At 40.9% G+C, this 14,785-nt stretch overlaps 2 protein-coding genes across 2 annotated transcripts in view; one reads left to right on the plus strand and one right to left on the minus strand.

The window, feature by feature from the left end:
• Positions 1–3,292, plus strand: part of HAUS6 (HAUS augmin like complex subunit 6) — a 58,927-nt gene extending 55,635 nt beyond the window's left edge. The window contains exon 18 of the mRNA XM_032300109.1: positions 43–3,292. Within this exon, the coding sequence (XP_032156000.1) occupies positions 43–104 (62 nt within the window). The 3' untranslated portion in view covers positions 105–3,292. The remainder of the gene's footprint in view (positions 1–42) is intronic.
• A 2,560-nt stretch (positions 3,293–5,852) lies between these two features.
• On the minus strand, positions 5,853–7,668 carry RRAGA (Ras related GTP binding A). Its single transcript, XM_032300108.1, has one exon. The coding sequence runs from the start codon at positions 7,210–7,212 to the stop codon at positions 6,271–6,273; it is 942 nt and encodes a 313-aa protein (XP_032155999.1). The 5' UTR covers positions 7,213–7,668; the 3' UTR covers positions 5,853–6,270.
• Between the last annotated feature and the right edge of the window lie 7,117 nt (positions 7,669–14,785).

Consider the following 14,785-nt stretch of genomic DNA (forward strand, 5'->3'; position numbering starts at 1 on the left):
TGCTTATACTTTACTTTTTTTCTTTTTTAAATCAATTTGCAGAAGAAGACATTTTGAATAAGAGCCTTGATGCAAAAGAACCTCCATCTGACTTGACAAGTTGAAGATGTACCTGTTTAATACGACTATGATGCACTTAAATTGAAGCTATGCCACAGGATAGAAACTGATTTATAACTTAAATACATATTGGAAGTGTAGCACTGTTTTTCAAGGTTTAAAAAAAATTCCAAATGCCTTTTAGCCTTCTTTAATATTTTTAGGTAAGGAAAGTATGTTAGGATTTTTTCTTTTTGTAGGTATATGAGATTGAAATGTGAAGTATTTGGAAAGCAAATGTCAAGCAATGGGAAGCCATTTTGATTTCCTGAGTAATCTTGTAAGCATTAGGCATAAATGACAAAGTACTAGTGTAATTCTTATAACTTAAGTCAGTTAATATAAGGATAAGTAGTTTTTGTTGTATGTTCACTAAGTGGTTAATAGCCATTGAATATACTAATCTTAAATCTTAGGGAAGTATACAACTTTTACTGTTTCTTTATGGAACATTCTGGCTAACCAGAAAAAGCGAGAAAAATAGTGCCTTGTGATGTGTAGTCAAGATGACAAATTTTAAGACTGGAAAAGCTCTAAAGAGGCTTCATGATTATTCAAGTAGTATGATCCCAAGTAGTGATGTTTGGTAGAATAAAGCGCATGTGATGATTAAGTGAAGACTGGGGCAGAATGATTTAAAAAAAGGAAAAAGATGGAAGAAGATGAGTAGACACTTGCAAGGAACACTGTCAAACTATAAATCCATCCAGTGGGTTGTATAACATTTACGTTTAGTCTAATTTAGACTTTTATAATTTAATCCTAGTTTAATATTTTAACAAAAAATATAAATTTTCATTAGTCTGTTTTATTGTTGTTGGGTTTTTTTGAGGTGCCCTCTGTTGGGGGAGAGGAACAAGGAACAACCATCAAAATTCCTCATTCCCTGTAGAATAGCCTCACAATAACTTGAGAAAACTGAACTTGGGGTTAAATAACTTGGCATGTTGGCACAGTCTCCTGCCTCATTCCTTCAGATGCCCTGCCCAGAGAAAGACTTGTGTCTAGCATCTAAGTGAACACATACTATCGCCCTCTGTAAAGCAGGAGGAATGGAACAGGCACTGGAAGGGTGATCTTACCTACAGTGCCCTGCATAGACCCCGTCTCACAGCCATCAAAATCTTGTCCACTAGTCCCCAAGGAACTGGCAAGGAGAGAATGTGGAGGGGAAATTTATGGAAGTAAGTGGCTTAACAGTCATCTTTCTTCACTTATCTTGGGCTACCTGTCTCTAAGTCGTTTGTCCTGTCCCAGTGTGAAGACTCATCTTTTTGTGAGAAAAGACAAAAGAAAGCACTTGTAACTACCTTCTTTGTAATGGAAAAGGAGGAAGAAAAAGCTTCACCTAAGCTGCTGTCTTTTATTAGTTAATACAACAAATCAGGGACTCAGCAGGTCTATGGGGAAACTATTCTTTAGTCTGCTTTAAGAAAACTCAGGATCTGAAAATCTTAGCATGGAAGGCTGTCTTATCAGCATCTGCAGAAGTGCCATGGCCATTGCTAGACACTTAATGTGCATTATTTCACTTAATTATATTTTAAATATGCTTCCCTGGTAATTCTTCAGCCCCACAAAGAGTGAGAACTGCTGCTAGGAAATAGAGATTCACATTTAACCCTGTGGTACTTTTAAGAAGCAGGTATGTGGTTGCATATATGCTTTGGTAGAGATTGTTAACCATCTAATAGGGAAGCTCAGTTTCGCCAGTCAAGTCTGAGAAGCCCTTAATTACTGAGAATCAAAAGAGCAGAATCTGTAGACATTTTGGATTTGTTTAAAAAAAAAATGTTAAGTGAGTTATACCTGTGATAGGCTGAAAGTTTTTGACATTCTTTCCTGTTCTTTATGTGCCAGTACCATAAACAAAATTATCTCACATGTATCACTTTCTTTTCCTAAACTACTGTGATTGCAGCTTTTTGCCTTCAGCCTTTTCCCTATCCAGTAGCTCCTGCATAGTTGCCTTGTGATCTTAAGGAACTGTTTTGATTGGGTCACTTCCTTGCTTAAAATTCCCTTAATGGTTCATTGTTAATTCTAGAATTAAGTTCAAATTTAAAGACATGTAAGATCCCTTTAATGGATTTTGTCTATTCCCCCTTCCACTGTAATCTCCCATTTTTTTACTGAACTGTTTCAGTGAGCATGGGTCTTTAGAAACCTTGATTTACAATTCTTCTGAGGCAGGAATACCTTGCCTTCCTCTCCTAGCTTACCACAATTACAGCTCTATTTTAAATCTCAGAACAAATCTGACTTCTACATTGAAGTCTTAATCTACCCTTTTTATATCCATGTGCCTAACTCCTCCTCTGAAATCTTCTATGATTTGTCTTTTTATTCATTTAATATTCCACTAATTTTATTATTTTTTTATGTTTGTGTGTGGTCTCTCTAGTTATAGCAGTGCATACATAAATACAGATACACCTATGTAAATATGTGTTGGGTGTATGCATTCATACATATACCCCAAGGGCCATGTGTCATCTTTAGCAATATTTAAGTATTGGAATTGTTTTGTTTGCCCCCTATATCGTGGAATAAATGGTAAAGAGGGCGAAGTTATTGCTGTAAGTATATTTCTCATTACATTAACATTAGACATTATATAGAATGTATTTTGTTTTATTCACTATTTGTTAAGATACAAAGGTGTATAAACTGACTTCTACATCAGCTTGAAAACCTGAGATAATGCTAAAATGTTTTAGTTATTTTAAATGTTTAAAGAGGGAAGCGTATAATATTGCTAAACGTGAAAAATGTTATCAAGTAGAATAAAGAATAGTTGAAGTTAACATTTGGGGGAAATTTAACTGAAAACAAAAATACAAGTATTTTGAAACCTTTTCTTTACCATAAGTCTCTTGACTTTGAAGTCAAATTTATCTAAAGTAAAAACAGGAATTCTGGAGACCTATATAAAAGTTATTATTTTCCTACTCTGAGTGTACTAAAATTAAAATACATTGAATGAAGTTTTCCTCAATGTACAAGTATTGAAGTAAATGTTTCTTTTGTATTATGTTGCAGATATAGTTAACTCTAGAAGTGACCTTTTTCCTTATGCACTGTGAATAGCAAGTCGGCATCCTATGTTTAAAATATTTGAGAATCCTCTATGGGACTCTTAGTAAATGTTTTAGATACTGTTGTTTTCAATAAATATTTTATATTATCTGGCTCTGGAATTTCCTATATAATATCAAAAAGAACTATGTCCCTGCAAACTGTAGGATGATGACATATAAAGGTATATTAATAACCTGATCTGCAAAATAAATTTGAGAGGTTCAGCGATTCAGGTAAACATATTTTGTTATTGCCATTTTAATTACTAGATTTACTGTATGTAATTTTTTTTTTTTTTTTTTTTGAGACGGAGTTTCGCTCTTGTTACCCAGGCTGGAGTGCAATGGCGCGATCTTGGCTCACCGCAACCTCCGCCTCCTGGGTTCAGGCAATTCTCCTGCCTCAGCCTCCTGAGTAGCTGGGATTACAGGCACGCACCACCATGCCCAACTAATTTTTTGTATTTTTAGTAGAGACGGGGTTTCACCATGTTGACCAGGATGGTCTCGATCTCTTGACCTCGTGATCCACCCGCCTCGGCCTCCCAAAGTGCTGGGATTACAGGCTTGAGCCACCGCGCCCGGCCCTTTATGTAATATTTTTAAATGATTTTTAAAAGTATATCTATAGCATCAGTTTCTCATCTGGAGTCTTTATACTAGTTTATTGCCAATGACCCTAATTAATATTTATAAATTATACCTGAATAGCTTCTTACTCTTCATGAGTGGTGTCATCACATCTGCTGCTAGAAAGGGATTAATAAATATTAAATAATTTTATAAAGCCTTAGAAATTCTAAAGCCCTATCACTTACATTTACTGCCTATACAAAGATAGCACCTAGGGTGTAAAATGAGAGACTTAGAGTTGATCACAGGTCTCTTGACTCTAAAATACTTAGATTTCTTTTCCATCTATAAGGCAGCTATTGCTGGAACTGGAATGGAACACTTTAGATATGTTTTCCAATTTTACTATACCACATTGCCAATCCAAATTAGAAACCTCAGAATCCTTCCTCAAAAGTTGGTGATCTAAGAATCTGGTTCAGTATTATCCAATTTCCAGATAAATACAAATGGGAAAGTGATCTTGCCCCCAAATAAGTGAAACTCTTCCTTGAGGGAGGTTGGTTAGCTTCCTGGGCTTTGGCTTACTCAGTATGCAAATTTGGAATTATATGAAGGAATAATCTATATCTAAAAAGCTGGGACCCATTACCAGTGCTGATCTGTGCATGCAAGTTATAAGAACAAAAAAAATGGCCAAGTGAGGTGGCTCATACCTGTAATTCCAGCACTTTGGTAGGCCGACGCAGGCAGATCACTTGAGGTCAGTAGTTGGAGACCAGCCTGGCCAGCATGGTGAAACCTCGTCTCTACTAAAATTACAAAAATTAGCTGGGCATGTAGTCCCAGCTACTTGGGAGGCTGAGGCAAGAGAATGGCTCGAACCTGGGAGGCAAAGGTTGCCGTTAGCCTAGATCGTGCCATTGCACTCCGGCCTGGCAACAGAGGGAGACGCCATCTCAAAATAAACAAATAAATAAAAAGCTAGGATTCTTATGGTTAACTTTTCAGTGGAAGTAACGGGGTGTAATGATTAGGAGAGTCAGTAGTCAGATTGCCTGGATTTAGCTGTATGACCTTAATAAGGTCATAGCAGTTTGCTTATCTGTTAAAATAGAAAGTAACCTACCACATAGGTTGTGAGTATTGAGTAAGATAAATGCACACGTGTTTTAAGAACACCTGACATTCCCGGGCACAGTGGCTCACACCTGTAATCCCAGCACTTTGGGAGGCTGAGGTGGGCGCATCACCTGAGGTCGGGGGTTGGAAACCAGCCTGACCAACATGGAGAAACCCTGTCTCTACTAAAAATACAAAATTAGCTGAGCGTGGTGGCAAAACACCTGACATTTAGTAAGGGATCAAATATTCAAATAGGTTTCACGTCAGTAATTTGGGGAAGAATGGCTCAGTAGGTGGTAATGGTAGTTAACACATAGTACTGAGTATGCCCTAGGCACCATTCCTAAATACTTTTCATGTTGAATTTAATCCTTTAACAATCCTCTCAAGTGTTTTTTGTTTTTGAGATAGGCTCTTGCACTGTCAACCAAAACCGGAGGGCAATGACACAATTATACCTCAGTGCAGCCCCTCCCTCCTGGACTCAAGCAATCCTCGTTTCTCAGCCTCCCAAGTAGCTAGGACTATAGGCAAGCACCACTATGCCCAGCTAATAAAAAAAATTTTTTTTTTTTTGTGGAGACAGGGTCTCGCTATCTTGCCCAGGCTGGTCTTGAACTCCTGGTTTCAGGTGATCCTCCCAACTCAGCTTCCCAAAGTGCTGGGAAGTGAGCCACCATGCCTGGCTATGAAGTAGTATTCTGACCCACAGTTTACAAATAAGGATACAAGTGTAGTGAAATTAAGTATTTTGCCCATGTTCAGAGAGCTAGTAAGTGAAGGGACCAGAATACTGACTCAGGTGGTCTAGCTTGACCCCACAGCATAAGCACTTCTACAGCTGTTACCAAACATCACTCAAGTGCTGGGGGCTAAACTCACAAAATCAAATATGCCACTTAATCAGTATTTGTGGGCAGTCAGAATTTAGATTTACATATTAAGCACTTTAAAGTTATTTCAAATAAGACCATGTTTTAAATTGCTAACACGTTTATTCATGAATGAAGCCAAGAAGAGTTTATAAATGCATTTTAATACCTTGCTGATAAAATAGTAACATTCCATCTTTGCAATCTGATACGGAATACAGTAAGATACTGGTAAAGGCTTTGATGTGCATATCTATTATAACCAGGTAATCAGAACACACACGAACCACCTACTTTAGTGTTACACCATACCATCTTCTCAGAAAAGCCAGCTTCAAGCTCTATTGGGTAGGTAAGTAGCGTCCAATGTTAAAGACTGGAGAGCAGGGGAAAAAGATGAAAGGAGAAAGCAGCGCACACTTCAAAGCCCACTTTTAAGCACACGACATTATGAATGTTAAAAATAAAGGATGCAAACAAAAAAGGAATTGGGCATTTTCAGAAAGAGCATTTGGGACTATTCAACGCATGAGGAGACTGTGCTTGGGGCCATCCACTCTCTCCAGCTTCTCAAAGTGTTTCCTGGCATTGCGAATGTTGATCAGGGTGGCCGCAGAAGGGATCGACGGATCTGACATGACCACCATCACGTACGTGTTTGAGGTGAAGATGTCGATGAAAGCTGCGAAGTTGGAATTCCTAACTTCCATGCTCTGAAAGGAAGCGGCCAATTTACTGCAGCTCAGCTTGAACTGCTTGATGATGTTGCTGATCTTCTCAAACCGGTGGACGTCGCGCTGCTCTTTGCACTGGTAGTGGGAAATAACCAAGAACGTAGCTCTTTCGAACAGCAGAACTTCATCGGCCTCGATGATTTGGGCAAAATTCCTGAGGTTCATCTCCAGCTGCTGAACGTTGGGAATTAGCTGGTAGACGATGCTGGACCAGGCTTTGTAGAGCGTCTCATCCCAGATGGACGTTCGAAAACAAGCACACTCCAGCGGGCGAGACAGACGCCTCAGGTCTTCCTCTCGCTCTTTAAAAATCAGGTCACGCTGATCTTCCTGAACCAGATCCATTTTGTGCACCAGGCAGAAGATTTTGGCGTCAGGAGAGTTCTGGAGGATGGCCTCCAGACATGACTGGTAATAATGCATATCCTTTTCCAGTTCACGGCTCTCCACGTCAAACACGTAAATCAAAACCTCTACGTTACGGAAGATGTTGTCTCGCTGGCTGGTGAAGTAATTTTCCATGAAGGTGTCCTGACCGCCACAGTCCCACAGGTTCAGCACCAGGTTCCCCAGGAATCGGACGTGGGAGTGCTCCACGTCAATGGTGGCCCCCAGGCGCCGGGTGTCGCGAGCAATATAATTGGCGAAGATAATCGACCTCATGCTGGTCTTCCCCGACCCGCTCTTTCCCATCAGCAGCACCTTTTTCTTCATGGCTGTATTTGGCATCACCCGCCGGGGCCGCCGCGGACTGGGCCTGAGAGCGCGGCCTACACGCAGCGCCGAGGGAGGGAGACAGGGCTGCCGGGAGCTCACAGGCCGGGCCTCGCTCCGCTCCGCCGCGCAGCTGGGCAGGCAGGAGAGCCGAGAGCGCGAGTTAGGAGCTGGAGAGGCTGCGGCTGGGCTGGTTCTTTCTCAAAGGGGAGCGGCTGCGGCGGTCGGCGACAACTGCACCGGAGACGCGCTCGCCTTCCGGAGAGAAGAGCCGCTGCGTCCTCGCCACCGCCCACTTCCGGCGGCGATCTCGCGAGAGCTCCTGCGCTCAACCGTCCCTGCCGGAGGAGCTTTGAAAAGCTGCTATTTTAATGAAACCCAACTGTGCAGCGCGAGCCCTAAGATGGAAGGGAAGTCCAAGAACTCCGGTGTTTTGTTCTGTTGCAGCTGGGCTTGCGGTTGCTAGGGTTACGTGTACGGTTGGCAGGGGGAAATGCTGCCCTCTCGTGGCCAAAAAAAAGCCTCAACCACCACCACCACCACCACCGCAACTGGCTTTAGGAGCGAGATGCGCTGGGCGGGTTTCTGCAGCTGACAGATGAAGTGGAGGTAAAGCCCAGCGGGATCCCAGTCCACTTAGGACTCCCGGGGTTTCCTGGCTCAGTGAGTACAAGGGCAGGGCGGATGGAGACTGTGCAGGTGCGGAAAGTGAGACTTAGACAAGTTAAGCGATTGCCCGCTGCTGCGCAGCTAGATGGCAGCAAGTCCCTCCTGGGAGACATCCTGGCTTCCAGATGTGCTTTAAATTCCTTTCTCCCATCTGCTTTCCCCGTAATCTCAGACTTTAGAATTTATAATTAGAATTCCAAAGCTCGAGGAAACGATAATATGGAATTCCATGCATTAGTTCCATCCTTACAGTAACCCTGTAAATTAATAATACTATTTTCAAGTGAGGGAATCAAAGGTTAGGGAGGTTAAGTCACTTGACCAAATTACACAGATACTAAATGATGAAATGGAATTTGGTTTTAGACTGACTGCAATACATTTGCCTAACAATAGGCCACACTATGCCCCTCTAAAGCATAATATGATTCTACTCTTGATCCTCGAGTAGATGAGTGAATCAGTGTCATACAGTATCATTCATTCAGAATGAATGAGAGTCATCAGGATACTGAAGCCTCTACATCTACCTTAAAGCCCCTCTTCCCTCCCTCCCTTCCTCCCTTCCTTCTTTTGACAAAGTTTCACTCTTGTCGCCTAGGCCGGAATGCAATGGCAGGATCTCAATTCACTGCAACCTCCGCTTCCCTGGTTGAAGCAATTCTCCTGTCTCAGCCTCCCAAGTAGCTGAGATTACAGACGCCTGCCACCATGCTTGGCTAATTTTTTTTATTTTTTTTTTAGCAGAGATGGGATTTCACCCTGTTGGCCAGGCTGGTCTTGAATTCCTGACCTCAGGTAATCCACCCACCTCGACCTCCCAAAGTGCTGGAATTACAGGCGTGAGCCACCATGCCCAGCCTTCTTTTTTTTTTTAAATTTTTAAATGTATTTTTAGAGACAGTGTCTTTCTCTGCCAACCCGGCTGGAGTGCAGTGGTAAGATCATAGCTCACTGTCGCCTGCACCTTCTCGGCTCAAGGGATCATCACATGCCAGCCTCCCAGGTAGCTAGGACTATAGGCATGTGCCACTATGCCTAATTTTTTTTTTTTTTTTTTTGAGTTGGAGTTGTTGCCCAGGCTGAAGTGCAATGGCACGATGTCGGCTCACCACAACCTCCGCCTCCTGGGTTCAAGCGATACTCTTGCCTTAGCCTCCTGAGTAGCTGGGATTGCAGGCATGCGCCACCACGCCCAGCTAATTTTGTAATTTTAGTAGAAATGGGTTATCTTCATGTTGGTCAGGCTGGTCTCGAACTCCTGACCTCAGGTGAGCTGCCCTCCTCAGCCTCCCAACGTGCTGGGATTACAGGCTTGAGCCACCGCGCCTGGCCTAATTTTTAAATTTTTTTTGGTAAATCTTTCTTATTTTCTATTTCTGTCTTTTTATTCCACTTTCCAGGAGATTTTTCTCATCTTAATTTTCTAACTCTTTGGAGTTTTGAAATTTAATAATCATATTTTAAATTTCTATAGGCTGTTCTATGTTCTTTTTAAAAACATAAAATTATTTTATTGGAATAAATATCTTCTTTTATCTCTCTGATGATAATAGCAGCATTAACAAAAGTTTTTGTCCTCTATTTAGTCTTGGTTTCGTCCAAGTTTCTTTTGTTTGTATGTTCTTTTGATCATTTTTATGTTAGAAACTTTCCTCAGTTGTTCAGTGATTGTTGGTCGTCTGCTCCTATTTAAAGTTATTTAAAACCTATGGGTAGCAATGAAGACTATCAGGTTCATTGAAATGACTGGGCCATTTCTTTGAAGAAACTCTTGCTGTCTGCCACCTTCAGACCTGTTGTCTTTGGCTGGTTAGATTCTCCCAGGATTCTTCTACTGGGCTTGGGTAAGTATAAGCCTGATAAATAGCATTCTGGTTACTAAGTGTGAGAAGAAAGCTAGGTTGCTAATATTCAATTTATAGGCCAACTTAATCCTGTTTACAGTATGGTACCCTAGTCCTCAGTGTCTCTGGTGTTCTCCTAGTCCAGAGACCCCCCTGTCTTACTCTTTGCAGGGAATAAAAACTGCTAGTCTTCTTAGATGGGAGATGGGCAATTGCCCAGCTATGTGAAACTGCAAGGAGATAAGTCTAATTGCATCTTAAACAGCTCTTCAAACAGTTTCTCCTTTTATAGTATAATCTCTGATTCTGCTGATTCTTGAATCATTTGGAGGTTCTGTGGTAAAAATGTTGCTTCTTGGCTTTCCCTACTACTGGCTAAGGATTTAGCTTTCTTGAGTCAGCTAAAGTCAGTTACCATTCTTGCTTGTGCACTCCTGCTTCCAAAAATTTGATTTTATGATCTCTTACTCCCTCCCACCCTTTTTTTTTTTTTTTTTTTTTTTTTTGAGATGGAGGAGTTTTGCTTTTATTGTCCAGGCTGGAGTGCAATGGCTCAATTTCTGCTCACCATAACATTGCCTCCTCCTCCCAGTTTAAGCAATTCTCCTGACTCAGGCTCCTCAGTAGCTGGGATTACAAGCATGCGCCACCACACCCGGCTAATTTTGTATTTTAGTAGAGATGGGGTTTCTCCATGTTGATTAGGTTGGTCTCGAACTCCCAACCTCACATGATTTGCCTGTGTCAGCCTCACAAAGTGCTGGGGTTACAGGCGTGAGCCACCACACGTGGCCACTTACTTCTCTTCCGTTCTTGCCATCTCATGCCATTTCTCTCATTTTTGTGAGATTCTGGAGAAAGATAAATGCATGTGTTCAATCTGCCAGCTTAACTGGAAATAGGAGAGAAATTTTAATCTAAAATACTCAAAATGGAATAATAATAATTTGATAGTAATACTGAAAGGGAATTGAAAAGTGTTTTTGTTTGTAATTTTTGTGGGTACATAGCAGGTATATATATTTATGAGATACATGAGATACTTTGATACAGGCATGCAATGCATAATAATCACATCATGGTAAATGGGGTATCCATCCCCTCAAGCATTCATCCTTCATGTTGCAAACAATGCAATTATACTCTTTTTTTGGCCAGGCTGGAGCGTAGTGGCTCGATCTCAACTCACTGTAGCCTCTGTTTCCTGAGTTCAAGCGATTCCCCTGCCTCAGCCTTCCAAGTAGCTGGGATTACAGGTGCCCACCACCATGCCTGGCTAATTTTTGTATTTTAGTAGAGACAGGGTTTCACCATGTTGGCCAGGCTGGTCTGGAACTCCTGACCTCAGGTGATATACCCACCTCTGCCTCCAAAAGTACTGGGATTATAGGCTTGAGCTACCATGGCAGGCTCAATTATACTCTTTTAGCTATTTTTGAATGTACAATGAAATTATTATTGACTATAATTACCCTGTTGTGGTATCAAATACTAGGTTTTTTTTTTTTTTTTTAGAATTCTGAGACAGGGTCTTACTCTGTGGCCTAGGCTGGAGTACAGTGTTGTGATCACTGCTCACTGCAGCTTCCACCCTCTGGGCTCAAGCAGTCCTCCCACATCAGTGCCCCCGAGTAACTAGGACTCCTGGTACACACTGCTGTGCCTAGCTAATGTTTGTAAAGACAGGGTCCCAGTATGTTGCCCAGATTGGTCTTGAATTCCTGAGCTCAAGCGATCTGCCTGTCTTGGCGTCCCAAAGTGCTGGGATTACTGGTGTAAACCCACATGTCTGGCCCCTACTGGGTCTTATTTATGCTTTGTAACTACTTTTTGTACCCATTAACCATCCTCATATCCCCCCCCCAACCCTCCTATTATCCTTCCCAGCCTCTGGTAACCATTCTTCTACTCTCTGTGTCTATGAGTTCAATGGTTTTAATTTTTTAGCTCCTACAAATAAGTGAGAACATGCAAAGTTTATCTTTCTGTGCCTGGCTTATTTCACTTAATTAACATAAGAGCTCCAGTTCCATCCATGTTGTTGCAAATGACAGGATCTCATTCTTTTTAACGGCTGAATAGTGTATATTTATCACATTTTCTTTTTTGGAGGGACAGGGTTTTGCTCTGTTGCTCAGGCTGGAGTGTAGTGGTGCAGTCTTGGTTCAGTGCAACCTCTGCCTCTCAGGCTCAAGTGATCCTCCCACCTCAGCTTCCTGAGTAGCTAGGACTACAGGTGCACACCACCATGCCTGACTAATTTTTGAATTTTTTTGTAGAGACAGGGTTTTGCTATATTTCCCAGGCTGGTCTCAAACTCCAGAGCTCAAGTGATGCTTCCACCTTGGCCTCACATAGTACTGGTATTATAGGCGTCAGCCACTGTACCTGGCCACATTTTCTTTATCCATTTATCTGTTGATGGACACTTAGGTTGCTTGACTATTGTGAACAGTGCTGCAACAAGCATAGGAGTGCAGATATATCTTTGATAGACTGATTCCCTTTTTTTTGGGTATATACACAGCAGTGGGATTGCTGAATCATATGATAGCTCTAGTTTTAGTTTTTTGAGGAACTTCCAAACTGTTCCCATAGCGGTTGTACTAATTTACATTCCTGCCAACAGTGTACAGGGGTTCCCTTTCCCCACATCCTCACCAGCATTTGTTATTGCCTATCATTTGGATAAAAGCCATTTTAACTGGGGTGACATGATATCTTATTGTTGTTTTGACTTGCATTTCTCTGATGATCAATGATTTTGAGCACCGTTTTATATTCCTGTTTGCCATTTATATGTCTTCTTTTGAGAAATGTCTGTTCAGATCTTTTGCCCATTAAAAAATTTAGATTATTAGATTTTTTTTCCCATAGAGTTGTTTGAGCTTCCTATATATTTTAATTAATTTTTTTATCAGATGGGTAGTGTGCAAATAGTATATCCCATTTGGTGGGTTGTCTCTTTGATTTGGGGATTGTTTCTACTACTGTGCAGAGGCTTTTTAACTTGATGTATGCCATGTGTCCATTTTTGCTTTGGTTTCTTGTGCTTGTGGGGTATTACTCAAGAAGTTTTTGTCCAGACCAGTGTTCTGGAGAGTTTCCCCAATGTTTTCTTGTAATAGTTTCATGGTTTCAGGTCTTAGATTTAAGTCTTCAATCCATTTTGACTTCATTTTTGTATATGGTAAGAGACAGGGGTCTAGTTTCCTTCTTCTGCATATGGATATTCAGTTTTTCTGGCACTATTTATTGAAGAGACTGTTTTTTCCCCATGCATGTTCTTGGCACCTGTGCTGAAAATGAGTTAGCTGTAGATGTATGGATTTGTATCTGCATTTTCTTTTCTGTTCTATTGGTCTATGTGTCTGTGTTTATGCCAGTACCATGCTGTTTTGGTTACTATAACTCTGTAGTATAATTGGAGTTCAGGTAATGTGATTCCTCCTATTTTGTTCTTTTTGCTCAGAATAGCTTTGGCTATTCTGGATCTTTTTTGGTTCCATATACATTTTAGGATTGTTTTTTCTATTTCTGTGCAGAATGTTATTGGTACTTTCATAAGGATTTCATTGAATCTGTAGATTGCTTTGGGTAGCATGGACATTTTAACAAAATTGATTTTTCCAATTTATGTACATAGAATTTTTTCCATTTTTTGTGTCCTCTTCAATTTATTTCATCAGTGTTTTATAGTTTTCATTGTAGAGATCTTTCACTTCCCTGGTTAAGTTAATTCCTAGGTATTTAATTTTATTTGTGTCTATCATAATTGGGATTACTTTTTACATTTTTTTGTTTCAGATTGCTCGCTGTTGGCATGTAGTAGTGCTCCTGATTTTTGTATGTTGATTTTGTATCCTGCAATGTTACTGAATTTGTTGATCAATTCTAATAGTTTTTTGGTGGAGCCTTTAGGTTTTTCCAAATATAGTATCATATCAACTGCAAACAAAGATAATTTGACTTCTTTTTTCCAGTTTGGATGCCCTTTATTCTGAAAGGGAATTTTTGCAAGAGTTTTTTTTTTTTTTTAATGCTTTATTGAGGTATAATTTTAATTCTGTAAAATTCATTTATTGTATGTAAGTATATAGTTCTGTCACTGCCACTAAATTTTACAGTATTTCTACCATCCCCAAAAGTTCCCTTGTCCCTGTTTGCATTTGATCTCTGCTCCTACCCTGAGACCCAGGCAACTGCTTGTCCGCTTTCTGTCTGTAAAGAATTACCTTCTTGAGAAACTTCAGATAAGTGGAATAGTGCAATATATAGTTTTATGACCTCTTTCTTTCTCTCTCTTTTTTCTTTTATTCTTTTTTTTGGAGACAGAATCTCACTCTGTTGCCCAGGCTGGAGTGCAGTGATGCCATCTTGGCTCAATGCAACCTCTGCTTCCAGGGTTCAAGTGATTCTCCTGCCTCAGCCTCCCAAGTAGCTAGGATTACAGGTGTGTGCCACTACGCTTGGCTAATTTTTTGTATTTTTAGTAGAGATGGGGTTTTGTCACATTGGCCAGGCTGGTCTTGAACTCCTGGCCTCAAGTGATCCACCCGCGTCGGCCTCCCAGAGCCACTGCACTCAGCACTTTTTCTTTTTAAAAACATTTTCCTCCAGGCGCGGTGGCTCATGCCTGTAATCCCAGCACTTTGGAAAGCTGAGGTGGGCAGATCACCTGAGGTTGGGAGTTCAAGGCCAGCCTGATCAACATGGAGAAACCTCATCTCTACTAAAAATACAATAAGTAGCCAGGTGTGGTGGGGCACGCCTGTAATCCCAGCTACTCAGGAGGCTGAGGCAGGAGAATTGCTTGAACCTGGGATGCGGAGGTTCCAGTGAGCCACGATCATGGCATGGCACTCCAGCCTGGGCAACAAGAGCAAAACTCCATCTCAAAAAAAAAAATTGTTTTCCCCAACATCTTTAATCAAATTTTACTCATGCTAAATGAGTTGTATTAGGTGCTCGACCTCTTCAAATGCTCATGTCTTAGGAGGGTATCACTATTTGAAATCCTAAACCATTCATTTGCTTTTTTTTTTTTTTTTTTTTTTTTTTTTTTTTTTTTT

The sequence above is a fragment of the Sapajus apella genome, unplaced genomic scaffold (genome assembly GCF_009761245.1).
Source record: "Sapajus apella isolate SASKATOON/1434 unplaced genomic scaffold, GSC_monkey_1.0 scaffold42, whole genome shotgun sequence".
Taxonomy (NCBI): Eukaryota; Metazoa; Chordata; class Mammalia; order Primates; family Cebidae; genus Sapajus; species Sapajus apella.